General features: G+C 39.5%; 1 protein-coding gene across 1 annotated transcript; it reads right to left on the bottom strand.

Annotated features, from left to right (window-relative positions):
• Window positions 1-1,453: 1,453 nt before the first annotated feature.
• On the bottom strand, window positions 1,454-18,277 carry ISOC1 (isochorismatase domain containing 1). The gene is made up of 5 exons (XM_074994146.1): window positions 17,548-18,277; window positions 7,829-7,948; window positions 7,243-7,446; window positions 6,802-6,918; window positions 1,454-3,366 (listed from the first exon to the last, which is right to left on the bottom strand). Exons 1-5 carry the CDS (start codon window positions 17,971-17,973, stop codon window positions 3,220-3,222), a joined length of 1,014 nt encoding a protein of 337 aa, XP_074850247.1. The 5' UTR covers window positions 17,974-18,277; the 3' UTR covers window positions 1,454-3,219.
• Between the last annotated feature and the right edge of the window lie 260 nt (window positions 18,278-18,537).

Raw genomic sequence — 18,537 nt, 5'->3', positions numbered from 1 at the left:
TGTGACACATCCCTGGATGGGGGAGAGAAGATAAATGAATGGCAGCAAGACATTGCACTGAAAGAAGGGAAGGAATAACATTTAAAAACATAGTTTAACCAAGCTTTTAAAACTAAAATCAAAGGTAATGTTTGTTGTGGACCCCTGCCAAAGATGCAGAGCCTGATTTTCAGAGTGTGCTGAGTATCATGGCTCCTGTTGAAGGCAAAGGGAACTTTAGAATAACAAAGCCCTTAGACCTCTTTCCCTGTTCCACCTTTTACATTCACTCTACAAATGTGTCCATTAATGTCACAGATGCATGGACCATTAGGATAGTGCAACTGAGAAAAAGCATGAAGAAACTGAGACAAAATTTTCCTCACTTTTATTATCCTATGCACAAAACTGGGCAATGAATTTTTAATCACATAAAAGATAGGAATTTGGTTCACTTTGTGACTCACTTCATGGGCCAGGACTCTCATGTGACAGTATCACTCAAATATGCTGTTTTAAAAAAATTAGGAAAAAATTTAAGTGGGACATTTTTGAAAGAGAATCTATAAATTCAGTAAATAGGCATCACTGGTAATATGGATTATTTCATAAGGGCTGTCTTTTTCTAATGTTTTTATTATTTCTAATGGATGCCTCTTGGGGTAAAACCCTTTAGAATGAACCCACTCACATGAAATATCTTAAGTTCTCATGATGTTTCCTCCAGTATTTTTCCCTATTTATGGGATGGGGAAAGAGCTTAATCTCCCCCAAATCCTGGCAGCATAAACAATGATGCCAGTTGACTAATCTTATGGATCTCTGGGATCTGCTGGAGGTTGAGGAGGTTCAAGTGCTATGATCCCTGTGGCTCATCCTGGCACTCTGGCTCCAATGGAGCTTCTGATTTCCTAATGAATTTCACAGAATAACATCAAAACAAGTAATTTGGTTTTACTAACACACCATGAAGGACAAACACCTGCTTATGTCATGTTTAACAAAATATAAAAATGATATGCAGAAAAAATATTGGTGGACATTTCCCCCTCCTCAAAGGCAATATAGATATATAAACACGGAAGGAACAAAACAATATTTCATGAAATGTTTATAGTATTTTGTGCACAGCTGTTTATGTAAGCTGACTTCACTATGCTAGACAGCATGATTAATAGAGCAGCAAGTAAAAAAGTAGGTCAGTGATCTGGACTAATAGTTTCTTCAACTGTTCCTTTCTCTCACTTTCCTACCGCAGGCCACAAGAGTGAGGCTCATTCTTCAAACTTGAGAGCACAAAATAGGTTACCTCAGTAACATGAGCAAAGTCATTTGGCCATATTCTGTCATTAGTCTTTTTGCACAAAATTTGTATTACATCTATGGGAATTTTGCTAGCAGCACAAGCTAGAATAAGGTCTTTGTTAAACGTCTGTAATAACTTTTAGGAGTCTCCCTTTTGCAAATACGACAAGAGAAAGAGAGACGGTAAATGTTTAACATTTTATTTGCTTTAAACACATAAAGGTTATACAATCCTTAGAACCATCTTGTGGGGAAAATAAATCATTTCAACCATACATTTAGGCTGTGTCTACCCTAGCCCCTTTTTTCTTCGAAGAGGGCATGGTAATCAGCCTGAGTGGGAAATACTAATGAAGTGCTGTGATGAATATGCAGCACCTCATTAGGCTAATTCTCACGCTGCCAACTTCGAAGATGAAAACTTTGAAGTCCAGCATGGCATGCAGCTGCAGGCACTTTGAAATACCGCTACAAAATTTTGGGGCACTTCGAAGTTGCACAGGTACTTCAAAGTGCCTGCGGCTACACAGTATGTCGGCACTTCAAAGTTTGCAACTTCAAAATTGGCACGGGGAGAATTAGCCTAATGAGGTGCTGCATATTCACTGCAGCACTTCATTAGTATTCCTGTCCCAGGCTGATTACCATGTCCCCTTCAAAGAAGGGGGCTAGTGCAGACACAGCCTTACTGTAATTAGTTTTATTTCCAAAAGATCAATGTTTTGTTTCACTTAATTTAAAAAATTAAGAAAAACTTTTGAATGATTCTGAAGTTACATTCTAGTTGTAAACATTACAGAACAGTTTTAAAACCCATTTCAACAAGACGAAGGTGCTTTCAATGGGAACAATAATGTTAAGTTTTGTTTCAGCTACAAAATATATAGCAACAAGTTGTAGATGCCTCTTTGTAAATTAAACTTTTAAGATATATTCCAATCATCAGTGCTGCAGAAGTCTGCAACAGACCAGAAAAGTTGATTATTTTGTTTAGGGCTTGCTTGGCTTAAACTAGAAACCAGATGGAGTTTATTAAATCTAGTCATATAAGGATTAAAAGAATCCAAGGACATTTCTAGAAATAATTAGCCTTCAGTAACAAACTGAAGAGTTTAGAATATTTCCCCTAATTGAAAATGCAAGTAGTCTCCCAATTGCTGTGAATTACTGTAAACCAATTAGATCATCTCATTAACAAATTGCCAGATTTCTTCATAATTTTGAAAGGGACTGTGACCCCAGTGATTGCTTCCATCTGGATCTTTTAGTTAAAGTACAGAACATTCAAACAGGATTAGCGAATCAAAATCTCGAATAATCAAGAATCAGCGTAGTCCACTTCCACTACCCAAGATAATTAAACCTCGATTGCTGCTTGAGCCACAGTACTTGGCCTGTCTACTGAATAAGCAAAGCATTTAGTTTTTATTCTAAAAGACATACAGTGTAAATATGTAATCCATCTATTCTGTACTATCGAACTTCTGTTCTATTAAAATAGTTTAATTTATGCACAAAGTTAAAGCATATTATCACATCACTTTTACCTCCATCTATACAAAAGTGAAGCAGAATATCACAGTACACTTTTACAAAGTGAATAATTGAGAGATTTCACAGAAATGTGCAGTTTTTGGAGATATGTAACAATCAGTGGGTACAGTATAGACTAACAGGCACCTCTGTTGAATTTCTTTTATTTAAATAAACAGCATCTGACAGTAAAAGCATCTTATGGTATTCAATGTCTTTGACAGCTGTGACTGAACATGACATTCTGGCACCCAGACAAGTTTTGCTAAGGCAAGCACAAATATGTCAGTTTTTAGTTTTACATGTCTACTGAAGTTTGAGGGAGAATGTGTGCATGTGTCCACTTACAGCCTTAGTTCTTCCTTAAAGATGACAGGGTATTGCTCCTTCAGAAAGCCCTCTTTATACTTTGGAAAGGAGCCCTGACTCTGGCGCACTTGCCTTAATGATGTTTTGAATTTCTTTGAATTTTGGATGGTCTTTATCAGCTACCAGTTGCAGCAAGATGGCCTCACTAGTGGTAACTATTATTCCAGTGCGAGCAAGACGCTAAAAGAGAAAAAGGATAGAAGAGAGAAAAAGGTAAGACCCTTGCAAATGCGGATAAGCACATATTCTCCATTTGGCAAACTATTTCGGTAATATTCACTCAGCAATGAAACCCGTGCTGTTCTGTTCCCAGTATTTATGGATGGGAAGGATAAAGCTAGGTGGCCAATAAGAATTACGTGTGTTGTGGGAGGGGGAAATGTCCGTTCCATTTTGTTCTGCCTTATAGGGTGGGAAGAACAGTCTTGAGTTGAAACAAAGGCATGGTATTCATAAGATTTTCTTTTCTCTAGTTCAAATCTTCTACGTGCATTTAAGGATGTCACCACCACCCCAACTTGTTCCTCCATAAATAAAGTGAGGCTAATAGTCCTCCTAGGGAAGGGCAGGAATTTTTCAAAACTTAACTCATGCAGTTTTTTTTAAAAAACTGAGATTCACAGATAAAAAGAATTATGCAGGTAAGAAATATTACAACCACAGTAAATTAGCTGCTTCTGAAGATGTATTTCCTTTTTTCAGAGTTATACATCAATATTGTTATTACCAAAGCAAACCTTTATTTCGTGTGTAATGGGACATTTTACACAAAGAGATCTCTTCTGAAAGACTAGACTATATTCTCAACATAAAATTTAAAATTATTAGGATAAGAGATTATTTCATACAAGTATAAATAAAGTAAACTTATATTTTAAGATATGTGCTATCTTGTTCTATACATATTGTAGTACATGGAAACCCTGGCAGGCTTTGTAGATCTGTTTTAAGAAACCAGTAGCCTCTTTAGCTCAAGAAGAGAACTACTTTTCCATGTAAGGGGCTATTAAATGTCTTTGGAAAAGACTTGTGGAATGTCTACATCTACTGTACTGCAGCATGTCTGGTGAAGATGCCCTGTGCGGACAGGAGAGAGCTCTTCTATTGGCATAATAAAACCATTTCCATGAGGAACTCTCACTAACACAGAACTGTTCGCACTGACACTTACGTTGGTGTAACTTATGTCATGGAGGGGGTGGTTTATTCATACCCCTGAGCAACATATGTTCTGACGACATAAGCTGAAGTGTTTACATAGCCTTCTGGCAGCAACTTAGGAAACTAACAGGAGCTTTGTGATAGTTTGAGTTAGGAGAATTTTTGCACGCTGTTTCAGAGATTGCTCATACTCATTCTAGCCTAACTAAACCCTAGGTTTTGGTGAAAAAAAATTTTTAGAACTTGCTTCTTGGAGACAAAAAAAAAAAGCCAACATGCAGGGCTGAATTCTAAATGGGGCTATGTTATACATTTCGATCTATTTGAAATATTACAGCAGAAGAGGTGATCACAAGATGAAAGTTGTCTTCCTCAGTTCTAGCCCACACTTGAGTTTCATGCAGGATTCTCCTTGGTCAGAATCTAAACATTACAGGCCAGGCACCATATAGTCCGTGTTTCAGCATATGTAGCCCATCATAAAAAAGGAGTAATATGCTCAGAGTAGAGGGATGCAAACAAGGATGAGGGCAGCAGAAAAAAAGTTGGACAATAATACTGGACAGAGTGAAGAACTATTCCAGTTTCATGTGAGAATGTGTCAGAATACAATAATTCTGATGCATGAGTCTAATCTAAAAATTTTAAATACACTAAGCATCAATAACTTAGAAGCTTTTTGAATTAAACACATTTTTCTTCCATAGTGCCCTCTACTAGAGGACCTTAAAAGATAATATGCATATCTGAAGCAACACATTAATTAACTAAATCTAACATCAACCCTGTGGGATAGATAAATTTAACCCATAAATACAGTGAAAAAGAAAAAAAATAAGGCTTTAAATATTTCATCTTGTGATGAATTAAGTCTAAAGCAGGGGTTATCAAATGCTCTGAAATCCTAGAACACACCTTAGGACAGTCAGTCCTATTATCCTACCACTTTCCTGTAAACACGTCCTAGTTTTCTGGTCCTCATTTCCCCAACCACAGTTCCTGAGGGCAGTGTTCAGTGTGTCTCCCCTAGAGTATACAGCAGTAGCCCTAGTAGAGATTCTCTATTGCAAAAAGAAAACTAGAAGCTTATAAAGGTGGCTAGAAGTGAAGGAGAAGTAGCAGCATTTAACCTGTCAACATGCCAGAGAACCAGCAAGTGTTCTTTGAACATTTAGAGAACCACTAACATTTACGACAAACTCCTCAAAGCAAAATAATGAAGTTATTTAGAACTAATTAACTTGTCTGAAGTGCCCTTCAAGGAGACGTCAGTGCAGCTACTTTTTTATATGATTACTATGGATCCATTTTGACTGGAGAAAATCCAGGCTATTAAAAATAGAAAAACTGATTTGCACACCGGTAAGATATGTGGTGTTTGTTCTAAGCAAATATGCAGAAATGTTTTTTTCTTCTTGCTATACACACTAAGCAATAGGAAGAGTCTGCAGATGAGTCTATGACTAAATTTTCTGACAGCAGTCCTTGTGTGTCTTACACATTGTGGCAGATTTCCTTAAGCTTGCACTTAATCAAAGTTACTGCGTTTTTATCAAAAGCTCAATACTGTTGACTTTCCTTTAGCTCTAAGGTTTTACTAGACATGAAAGATGTGCAACATTCTTTTTTAGTCTATGGAAATATTGGTCATATTAAGAGTTTAATTTTCAAACATTGGCTAAAATCCAGAGCCAAATTTCCCATGTTAAGTGCCCATACAGTTCCCTTTTCCATCCTGGATTTTTAACAAACAAAGATTACAAGCTTGTTAAACTGCATTGTTTTCCCTAAAACAAAAGTTGTGCGTGAAATGCAGTTGCACTTTTTAAACTGTTTAGCATTATGTATTGTAACTTACAGCATTTCTATGTTCAGTTAAACTACCAAAATTTTTCTAATTGTGATGAAGAAACTCTTTAAAAAACTTCAAGTTAAAGATTTTTAGCTCCTTAGAGACAAGCAGGACCTTTACTTAATTTGCTTCTTTTTTGGGGCATGTTGGAAGGCACTTCACAACTGGAGCCCCTTTATACTTTGAAGGGTTAAATGGCAGTAGCCCACCAAGCAAAATACCATTCTGATCTATAAAACATTCTATGATGCCTTTTTCATGAAGAATTCTATCTTACAAGGTCACATAAGGGGCTGGAAAAACCAGTAGTTTTGCAAAATGTCCCACAATTCTTGAGGGGATCCCAGATTCTGACACAAATATAACCAACTCTGTGCTCTCCTTGTAGTCACAAGTCACCAAAATATTTAAGTTAAAAAAAAAATCTTAGCCTTCTTGCTCCTTGGTGACCTCTTCTGTGGATGGACTACAAGACTAAAATCTCAATGCTTCTTCAAGTCTGCCGAGTTATTCACTTGCTGATATGCTTGTGACTTTCTCAATGGCTTATAACAATAAGAGATCCGAGCACAAAACCCAGCTTTCTGAATTATTCATATTACCTCAAGAGCAAACATTCGGTCCATCATACTTCTTGATGAGGTAGCATCAGCTACAATGTGAACTTCTATACCTCTGCCAACCAATTCCAATGCTGTTTGCTGGATACACACATGAGTCTGTCAGAAAAACAACAGCATTATAAAGATATCCACTGGATTACAGTACAAAATAAAATTTTCCATTCATTAAATTACTAGTTAACTCAATGGGAGTTTTGAATATAAAATTGCATGACTGCAAAATCTAGCCTTATAAATGCAATTTATAATTATTTAGTTGCAAGTTTTACAAGATTATCTATTTTGAACAACTGACATGAATGCAAACAAACATTCAAGTAGTATCAGCACTATTGTGATGCTTTGTGCCAAGACGCCAATATATAACCACATTTTCAACCGTACCGTTGTAATAATAAAGTAGTACAAACAAGTACATACTTCTACCCCAAACAAGACAACACTGCGGACTCCAGGAATCTCTGCTAATGCAGCTTCTACTTCTGGCAATACCATAGAAAATTTTGTTTTTGGAAGCACAAGTTTAACTCCTGTTAAATCAATTTCTTGCACAGTGCTTCCGAGACCTTTGGGATACTGTTCTGTCACAATGACTGGAATTCCTAAAATCCGTGCACCCTGGAGCTGCAAGAAAAAAAAATCCATGAGAATGAAAAGCTCTTTAAGTATTAGAGTGGTGAATACATAGTATACAAAACTGGACTTCATAAGACACGAATAACTGATGACAATTTGCAAATAGTTTAAATAAAAGAGCAGTCCAGTAGCACTTTAAAGACTAACAAAAGACTAAGTCCTTAAATATTGAGTCTGTTCTCATATGGCTATGATGTGAAGAAGTGGGTCTGTCCCACGAAAGCTCATCACCTAATAACTTATTATTTTAGTCTTTAAAGTGCTACTGGACTGCTTTTTTGTTTTGACAGTATATAGACTAACATGGCTAGCTCTTTGTTACTATAGTTTAAATAGTTACTGAAGTTGGAAAAAAAATTAGTAAACCTACCAGTCTTTGTCCTACACTGATGATATCCCCAAAATATTTTATAGCAGGTCTGAATCTTTCTTGCATATCACAACAGAAGAATACAGTGCTTGAAGGTGTCAGATTGCCCAGTGTAGTTAACTGAAAATAAAAATACAGAATTTCCATTGAATTAAAATTGTAAAAAATGTTAAATGATTAGTAAAAAGGAGATTTCTAGAATGGAGTATAGAATTTTTCAAACTTCTGCCAGGGTGTGGATTGAATGCACACAAAAGAACAAGAAAATTGGGTGGTGAAGGAAGAATGGCGTTTTATAAATAAACACACAATCAAACTCAAACAAACATGTGCCAGTCAATAAAACATAGACCCAGACATACAGCACCATTTCATTAACCAACAGGAGTTTTATCAAATGAGAGATACACTCCATACTTTAAAACACACAATGAAACTTGCATACTTCTTTAAAATGTAACTGCCGGACACAGCATCTGACCTTTTGACAAATATACATCCAAGACTGAAGCCATAGCTAAAGGAACATTACTTAAAATTCTCACAAAACTATTTTACCTACTAAGTTTTCACTTTTAACATTCAGGTAGTATAACTGAAAATTTAAAATAAAAATTATCTTTCTACATACTCATTTTCGTTAGTTTCATAGTACAGTCCAGCATTTCCCAAATTATTTTTGGGAACACTTTGGGCTTGGACTATACTGATGGAACACATACATGCTGGTCTGGGGGACATGGGAGGCATACTGAAAAATTGCCGCAAATAAGGCTCAAAAGTTGGCTTAAAAGAGTTTGCAAAATGAGAGACACTTAAAAAAAAACACTAAGAACAAAAAATCATCTGAATGAACAACTAACATCCTTCTAATAGGAGGATGGTTAGCAGCCCTATAATTAAGTATAAAAATTAAGTACAAACCCAAAACAAAACATCCATAACAGCTGAAAGAAGGATGGGTAGTGTAATTCTTTTGTACAAAAAACAGAAAGGACAATATTGTTCATAAGAGGAGTGTCCTTCCTTAAAACTTAACATTATTATGAAAAAGAAATGCAGAAAAAATTGGGTATTGTAAAATACATTTGATTTTTTTTTAAAAATTGGAAGAGCATTTTTGGATCTCTTTTGGCAAGAGTCGCATAACTACAATATTATGAATGCGTTACAAATAGTAATTTACCTACAAAATAAATACTATTAAAATACCTTTGTATTTTGAGACACACAACTTTGTATTTGATATTTTAGAAGGAAAAATACTGCTAGCAATTTTTTTCATGGAGCACCTACTCACATTGCGCCGCACACCAGTGTTCCATGGAACACAGTTTGAGAAACACTGGTATAGTCAGTATCTCCTGTTTGTATGGCCCATTCACTTGGGATCAGACAATGGAGACAGTCTATAGCAGGGCTCTTCAGCCTTGCTACCATCAGTAAAACAAAATAAGTTTCCCTCCTGTGGGTTTTAGACCAGAAAAACAAACAAACGCACCTCAAGATGTTCATAATTACTATGTGAAAAAGCCTAAGCTATTAACATTCAAGTAAATTTTGTATTTAATCATAAATGTAAGTTTAGAAAAATCTTCCAGTGAAGTATTCCAACGTACAAGTCATCAACTACTGAAATATTACCTGTAAACTATATTAGTAAGATTGTTTGATAGGGCCTCATACACATAAGATTAATTTTCATTAATATTAAAGGCTCTGGTTAAAAAAACAAATAAATACAAAATGTGGTATACTCATATTGCAGCTTCCTATATCTATTTTCTCTTTCACTGTTTACTTTGGCTACTTTTATACCTGGTACTTCTCTAGTAAAATCATTTTTAAAGGTTTACTTGAATTGTGACTGTATATATTCGTTCAATATTGCATTGATAAATATAGGAGTTAAGAAGATTCAAAAGCTTTTTAACCAAACTCATTTATCTCCATAGCTGTAAATTGCTTTTGCTTTCTCTTTTTTGAAAGCTAAAAAGTTACATAAAATATATTAACGGAATATAAACAATGCAAAAAAATCAAACATTTGAAAGTTAGGAAATGTCAGATTTAAGGTTAACTTTATTTTTGCACTCTCGTGCCTATGCATCACGATAACATCTTTAATTATATGATTAGGTAATATTTTTCTACAAGAACCAAGATAATAAGTGAGAGTTGTGTAGTGAATAATACTGTTGTCTGCAGGACATTCCTAATTAACTATAGAAGTTGGAGTGGGGAGAGAACAAAAACGGGAAACTTCAGAAAGGGAAGTTTTGTAACCAAGGAACTTTAAACACCACCCAAGATAACCTCACTTAAACTCTGATGTGTAGAACTGAGTTAAGGAAGCCACTGAAACCCAAATGTTTGGCATGTAACTACTAACTGTGTGTCCATTTTATGGGTGCTCCACTTGTGACAGACCTTTATAACCACCAAGCATTCACAAATGCAGCTGAAGTTAACAAGAGGCATTGATGAAAACACTTCTACCTGTAAAAAATGGAGATCAGGGTGTCCCGAATTCTAATCCTAACTCTTCTACTAAGTCAGTGTGTCTTCTTGGGCAAGTCACTTTTCCTTTTGTTTTCAATTTCCATACCTGTAAAATGATGATAGTACTAGAAGAGTACTCACTGACTAACTCACAAAGCATTTGGAACATAAGACAGGTCCCACTTGATAACATCAACGATTCATCTAGTCCTGGATTCTGACTTCCAAGAGAGGCCAGCACCAGTGATCAACCTCATCATTCAGGCCCAACTTCAAGCAGTCATATGTTTAGGTACAACAGGAGCACACGGACTGTCTCTCTGAACTTCTTAGCTAATGGCCATTGATGGATCCATCCTTCATGAGCTTGAGATGATTTGCGGAAATGCTGGCTTTAATATTTATGCTTCAATTCCTTGTCAGAAAAATGGAGCTATTATTCATTTCTCAAAAAACGTGTGAAGATAAATTCAATAATGTTTTTGAAGTAATAAGATACTGTAATAGAAAAGCCTGTGGAAAAATAATAATTTTGTATACTGTGAAAGATTTGCATAATATACAATAAACAAGGCTTGGAACCACACATTGTTATGAGAAGGATAAACTGAAATCTTGAATAGTTGCCTCATTCCTGGAGCAGGGTCCATAATGTATATGATTCATGTGCGGGATCCCAGAGGGTGAATTAGTACAAATATGCAATTAAAGATGCATCATACTGTCTATGCAAAATTGGCCTTCATTTGCATTTCTTAGCTTTTAGATGTTTGACTTTCCAGTTTTACAAATGACGCTAACAGAATCAAAGTAATTATAACAGAAGGTCACAAAAGTTATGTCTTCTGCTGGCAAAATACTCTGGTTTTTTATTTGTATGGCAAGGGTCCCTCTTTCCCTAGCCAGCTTTTATGTCAGTACCATTCTCCCTTTGCTGGGACTGCGGCTGGGCTTAACAGCTGGTTTCTGGGACAGGGAGCTCAAACACCTCTTCTCAGACTCCCTCCCCTGTGGCCACTTAGTATATCTCTAGCTCTCGCACATTATCTCTTGCGCACACTCTCTGCCTCTCCATCTCTCCTCCCCACTGCATTTTTAACTGGAGAGGCTCTTCTGCCAGGCCTGAAGTGGGGTCACCTGGCTCCAACCTGCCCAGGCCAGGTCCCTGTGAACTGCTTTTAATTGTCCTGCAGCCATCCACTTCTAATTACCAGGCCTTTTCTCCCTCTACACAATGTAGCAGTCCTCTGGCCTGACCTTGTGACGCTTACTATTCATGTATCTATAGGAGATCATTAGTCTCTTGACTGAGACATACAGAGTTCTTCCATCACTCAGTCATTAAAAAGTCTTAAAAACTCATTATTATAGCAACCTATGTGAAATTAGCTTATCACCTTACTGCAGGCCTTAAGAGTCCAACACACCACTGTTGCAATTGATAGTCTTAGAGAACAAAGAGTAAGACGACATGTAAAACTAGCTTATTTCTAGAGGTGGTCCTTCCAACTCTTCATTCCAATACAATGTGACCAAACTTTCATTGCTGCTAATCATGAAACGTGTTCAGTTGTTTGAAGGCTCCTGCCCGCATACGGTCAAGAGTTATCAGTGCTAAAATACACTCCTTTAAAAATGAAACCGTAAAGAAAAAAAGCCATATAAAATGTACCAATAGACCTTTTTCAAATTAGACAAGTCCTAAGCATTAGAGCAGGGGTCAGCAACCATTCCGAGGTAGAGTGCTGAAATTTGACCTCTATGTACAGTCTGAGTGCCGGTGACACTTTTTAAAGTCACTACTAGTTCTACTTATAACAGCTTCATTAATAAAGATGCAGAGTTTTACTGTTTAGGTGATGGTTGGTAGCTTTAGCTAGTCTTTGTTAATCCACAGGTGGCATGGCTTTGAGCAAGCACCCAGATGCACGGTGGGGGTGCGGAGGAGCAGGGCTGAGCTCCTGCCTTGAGCGTCAATGAAAATCAGCTCATGTTCTATTCTTGGCATCTGATCCAAGGGTTGCTGACCCTTGTACTAGAGTGTACTCAGTTTTTCAGGTCCATTAAAACTTTACCATCCAAGGATGTATCTACCCTGCAACAAAACAATTCTAGCTGGCATGGGCCTCGCTCTCTCTGGCCAACTATGGACATTTTATTGCAGTGTAAAAAGCAGTCATTTGGTATCTCAGACACTAACAAATTTATGAGGTCATGAGCTTTTGTGGGTAAAAACCCACTTCATTAGATATAGTAAACGTAGTCATAACATAAGATTATGAATTATACAAAGCATTATGGTCACTCTGGACTTCACTAAAACCACATATTAATGTCACAAAGATTCATTACACATTTCTAAATCAATATACATTTAGAATATTACTATTAAATGTATCTACCCTTCTTATGGCAAGGCTACAATGAGCGTGGGAGCTGAGGTACTGCCTCCAGTAACATAACTATTCCCTCTTACAAGCATCGGGCCAACAATCGCCGGCAAAGGGAAGGAATTGAGGACTTAACCATCTTGATATTTCACATCTGAATGACGAAATACAAAAAGATATTTAAGAGAACCTTGAAGTTCCTTTAGGATTCTGAAAAGATCAGAATAAGATGCATACAAGTTTTAGTTTTGTTCTGCTGTTCATTTTTCCAGAAGAAACAATGAGAGGTTGCACAACTAGGTTTCACTATTCACAGAACTATGAACTACTTCAAAATAAACCTTCAACAGTTCCATGGCACAGGGTCAAAGTGCAGACTTACACGTGTAATTCAGAATTATAGTTACAAATTTACCTGGATGAATATGGAATGTTCATGGGATCAACACAATATGAAATTCTGCATAAAACACCAAACATGAACAAGGGAATTTCCTACAGATACACTTATGTAGCCTGAGACCCAAAGGTGATTGTGTTTCAATTTTTGTCATCGGTGTTTCTCTCTTCTCCAGATTCCAAGAACACTGCTTCTGTATTTTCACCTCATGATCTTTACAATAGGTTTGTGTTACAATTTAAACAAAATTTAACAAAAAAACCCAAACCAAAACCAAAACGAAAACAATGTTTTTAAATTTCTTGGCAGTAACAAAGACAAATACCTTTTCCATTTTAATCTAATGCTGAAAACTCACTGCATAAGTTTACTAACTTCATAGAAACTATTCAGTTTTGGACTTATCTCAAGTCTGTTCCTGCCACCCCCTCCCCAACCCCTCAAGAAAAGATCTTAGAATCACCTAGGAGCAAACAAACATTGAGATGTTTACCAGAAGCAAGCATCTTCCAAAATGAAACAAACCATTGTTTTTGTTTTTTTGTCTTATTTAGAAGGTAATTTCATTTTGGCAATAAGTATCCTCATGCTAACCTTAGTAAATAAGTTTGGAGGTCAAAAGTTTATAATTCAGAATGCAATCATTACTGAGTTAACAGAAATCTCCCTCAAGTTATATTACTATAGTTCTAGTGAAACACTTAAAATGGTAGAACTAAGCCCACACAGCATAGGTCTGGTTAACTATGGACAAAACATGACTCAGAGCAAAGCTAACTGTGAACAAGAAGCAGGCTTTTGCTAACAGAAGTTGGCACAGACAGGGTTGAGAGTACAAAACACTAACTGGCAATTGGTCCCGGTGCAGAATATAGAACCAGTACAGATCATAAGTTGAAATCACAAGGTCTCATCAGTTCATTAAAAAAAGATCTTGGTACCTACTCCTCATAGATACAGACCTAAGTTCAGGAACAGCTCTAAAATGACAGCATGATGAATGACCTACCAAACCACGAGGGAAGATGGGTGAACCTGACATCATCAGCAGTGAGGTGTGCTTTGTTTGTACTTGTATACAACATAATGCAATGGGCAGGGGGGGAAGAGACCGCCTTTGTCTGACCTGGGGAGGCAGTGGAATCCCCACTGGCTGTGTCAGTCCATTGCAGCAGGTGCATATATATGTTATATCAGTACAGCATACTATACTTGCTAACTTATTTGTACCTTGCTTGACAATAAGTCCTGGCTGGTTGCCTTTGATCCTTGTGCGATCTGTCATCTTTGGGGGACACACTAATGCAGGCAGTGGGCCTGCATCATTGAACGAAGACACACAACACGTAAGCAGCCTTCTGGTTATCATCACTGACAGACCCAAAGACTCATGAGGACACTATGGCAGTAAATCCACCAAACTACAACATCCATCTTAATATCAGAGATGTATTCGGCTACTTGCTATCAGAACTCCCCTACTACAATGTATGATCACATCAAACGTGGTTGCCTCAGCTCTTGAACCTCTCCAAATAATAAAATCAGAACTAAACCCCAATATATCAGTATCTTCTCTGTACTCCTGCTTGACCTCTGGGGAAGACTAAGAACCTGCTGTGGCCCGAACCAATATGAATCATTAATTTCTAACCCCATTTAATGCTAGATATGGTACACAATTAATGTAGCAATGATTGGTTACTGGTCTTGAAAATTCTCATCTATAGCTCCAGAACAATCAGACAGAGGGATTTACTGTAATCCAAAGAGCCAGTATAACGAGTGACAGACAATTAAGAAATTGGTGGCTGATTTCCTATTTTACACTAATGCAGAATATCTATATTAAGAATTTGCACGCAGTATGTATATTAGTGTACATATACCGTAGTTTCACTGTTAGACAGATCCTAAATTGAAGTTTGTAGAGTAGCTTTCAGACAATAACAGAGACACAAATTAATGCTGGGTGAGGTTACAACCATTCTGAACTTTGTGGGGAAGTGGGAAGGAATTTAATATTTCAGTGTTCTCCCTTGAGCATTAACTGATACAGTAATCAAATTTCTCTTCCACACTTATACCTAAATATCTACCATAATTACAATGGATGTATGAAGGGGGTTATCTGAATGTCTGACACTTTGGCTATGGTATCAAAACTATATATTTAAGAAGTCAGCCATTTCTTGTTATTGGGAGTCATTTCATGAAAAAAAAAAATATTATGGAGGATGGTTACACTACATATCTATCACACTCATGCAGCTGAAAGCCCTTCTCTTTAGCTTGCTTCCTGGTCAATCCAAGACATGCAATTGTGACTGTACTGGACCAGAGGTTCCCATTCTGTATGATCTAGGAGCACTCACTGGTAATTGCAGCAGAGATGGCTGGTCCTGTGGTGGTTTCCCTCTTATTAAACACTGCTAAGTTGCATTCGGTTAGATTCAGAAAGTGCTAGGATACTTTAATACTGCTCTCATTTTACCTTTTCATCTAACCAGTTACATGAAAAACCTCAATGATCTAATAGCGTCACCAATGAGAGGACAAGAAGCCCATGAGACTGATACTGCACTAATATGTGATCCTCTATGACAAGGTTTGCAAAGTCTGTATTAGACTATGACTGAGTAAGATGCATTGGAGGTTTAGCAAAAATGCATTACCAGATATCACAATACTGGCTCTTCAAAGTTAAAATTAAAACTATGGGCCAGTTCTCCAAAAAGGTGTGCGCAGAAATGTCAAATTCAGGATAACAGATAAGGCTTAGCCTGCAAAGAGAAGATATGGGGGATCTCGCTGAAATCAATAGTTACAACATAGGAAGCAACCTGCATGAGTCTTGTTGCAGAACCTCCCGGAGGCCTGTACTTGCGGGAGGGAAGGAAAAGTTGGTGGGGAAGTATCTTTTCTGTGTCATTAATACCATCTTAAGTTATTTAAAATGGAAATCTTACAATCCTGTAGTTTTCTCGTCTCCATTTAACTGCCTATTCTGCCTTTAAATCAATTTGGATAAGACGATCCTACTGGTCAGTTTCATGGAGCGGACCTCATTTTTGCATGTTTCTGGCTTCACTGGATGATTTTACCTTAAATTAACAATGGCTATATGACTGAAGTCTTTGTCTGCCCCCAAACATACAGTAAATATGGGATGGGAAATAATTCAGACACCCAAATTTTCTGTCTGGGAATGCTTGACATTACAGAAGTCTGGCCTATGGGAGCTGAAAGCAGCAGTACCTGTGGAAGCGCAGGTAAATAAAGCACCAGTGGCCTACCTGGGGCAAACCCTGACAAACCACCTCTGGCTCAGAGGCCACCTCTTGCTCACCCCTGTGGTAGGGCATAGGACTCTACTACTAAGTCTAATTTATGAATAGCATCCCAGTAATAACTTGTGTATCCTGTGCTTTTGGGAAAAACACACACACACACACACATTCATTGCAACACCTGGAAGCTCTGAGATTTCTTGAAGATTGTTAACTGTCAGATCATACAGGTTGAACCTCTGTCATCTGGAGCAGAATGAATTTTCTGGATGACGGAAGGTCAATGTTTTCTAGCACATTACCAAACTTTCCACTGCTTACAAGGCTCTTAGAAGACATTTAGAGATAAATTACAACTAAGTAACAGCACAAAATACTGACAGCCAGGACCGGTGGCTATAAACAAAGTTTATGGGACCCCAGGAAACTTGGCCACTCTCTCCATAAGTGGCTGTTTCGGTAACTAAAATTATGTCAGATTACAGACGTTGCTGGAGAAGAGAGTTCTGTGTTGGAGAGGTTCAACCTCTAGTTGTTTGGGCAACACTGAAAGTGACCCATTCCTCCCCTCTGGTCCCAACTGGGGATGCAGAACTGTGCACATGCAGGTTAAGGGAAATTTCGGTTCTATTCCTTAAATCTTCGTTTTTCAAAACAAATTTTAGAGAGGGGGCAACGGGGGCTGTCAGAACAGGGGTTCTGCAGCAAGAGCGCGTGTGGACTTTAGAAGGAAGCAGGCGGTGGGCGTGAAAGGTGGTGTGCACTTGAGAGAGGGGTGGCTGGCTGTAAGCAAGTGGCACTGGGGTATTTTTTACAGTGAGGGTGCTGAAAGCCAAGATACAAAACTGTGAAGTTTACATATAAGGGGAAGCACTTGAAGCCAAGGGTGATGCCACAGCCCCCGCGCCCCCCGTTCCAGCAACCCCCGGAGGGAGGGCGGTAGGGAGAACAGACACACACTGTGGGGTAGGAGGGGGTCCCTCAGCCTGAGCCAGGCCGCGACCACGTTAGGCGGCGGGGAGGGTGCGCCTCAGAGGAGGGAGCGTAAGTCACCCCCACACGTGCGCAAGGACCGGGAGCCCCCGACGCCGGCGCGGGAAGCGGTGGGAGCAGCACCCAGGCCCGGCGGGCTCTCACCTGTATCTGCAGCGGCACCAGGCGCACCTTGCAGCGCTCGCTGACCTGGAAGCCCTTGGGCAGGTCGATGTACTGGCTCCACTCCTCGGCGAAGAGCTGCACCACGAACTTGCGGTGCATGTCCAGCTGGTCCCCGTAGAGGCTCAGGAACTTCTGGATGAGCAGCTCGTAGCCGGCGCCGTGCGGCACGGTGGAGGGCCGGGCGAAGACCGAGAAGCAGAAGAGCACCGGCACCGACCCACCGGGGCAACAGCTCCCGCCGCCCGCCGGAGAAGCCGCCGCCGCCGCCATGTTGACGGGCAGCCGCTCCGGCGCCTCCCTGCGGCCCAAAGCGCCGCCGCTGCTGTTGCTCCGTCTGCTGGCGCCCCCGCCCCGCGGCCACGCGGGCGGCTCCCAGTCCCGGCTCCCGCTCCGCCTCCTCACCATGGCGGTGATGGCGGGAGGGGCCCTTCGCTCTGCCCGGGGACCAGGGCCCCCGAGAGGATCCCCGGCGCGCAGCCGCCTCCCAGCGCAGCGGTACTGCCCAGGCCTCCAGGCCGCGGGCCCGAGTGCGGGATCGGGGCTTCGGAGAGCGGGAGCGGCCCCACCGGGGGCGCCCGAGCCTGGAAGCTACAGCGGCGCCGGTTAAAGACCCAGGAGGCGGAGAGGCTGCTCGAGGCTCGCGGGCTGCGCTGAGCAGAGTGGCTGCGCCTTAGCCTAGGCGTTAGCGAAGTGAGCTGGCAAAGGGATAATGTGGAATTGCTGCCAGCCTTAACTGCGCCCTGCCCCTGCTGGCCTGTGTCTCCAGCACTTGGTGGTAGTGCTGGTTTAGGGTTTAGAAACACTTCTTTGAAACTATTCAGATTGGTAATTTCCTGTTTCCTGGAGTGAACATATCCTCTGGACTCAGAGGGGTAGCTGCGATGGTCTGTGTCCCAGGCAGTGTTGCTGATCTGATTGCCGATGGTAACCTGCAGACAATATTTATCATTACGTAGTGAAATGGAAAGT

Source organism: Carettochelys insculpta, chromosome 5 (genome assembly GCF_033958435.1).
Source record: "Carettochelys insculpta isolate YL-2023 chromosome 5, ASM3395843v1, whole genome shotgun sequence".
NCBI lineage: Eukaryota > Metazoa > Chordata > Testudines > Carettochelyidae > Carettochelys > Carettochelys insculpta.
The sequence above is the reverse complement of the archived record's forward strand: the minus strand, read 5'-3'. Positions and strand labels throughout refer to the sequence as shown.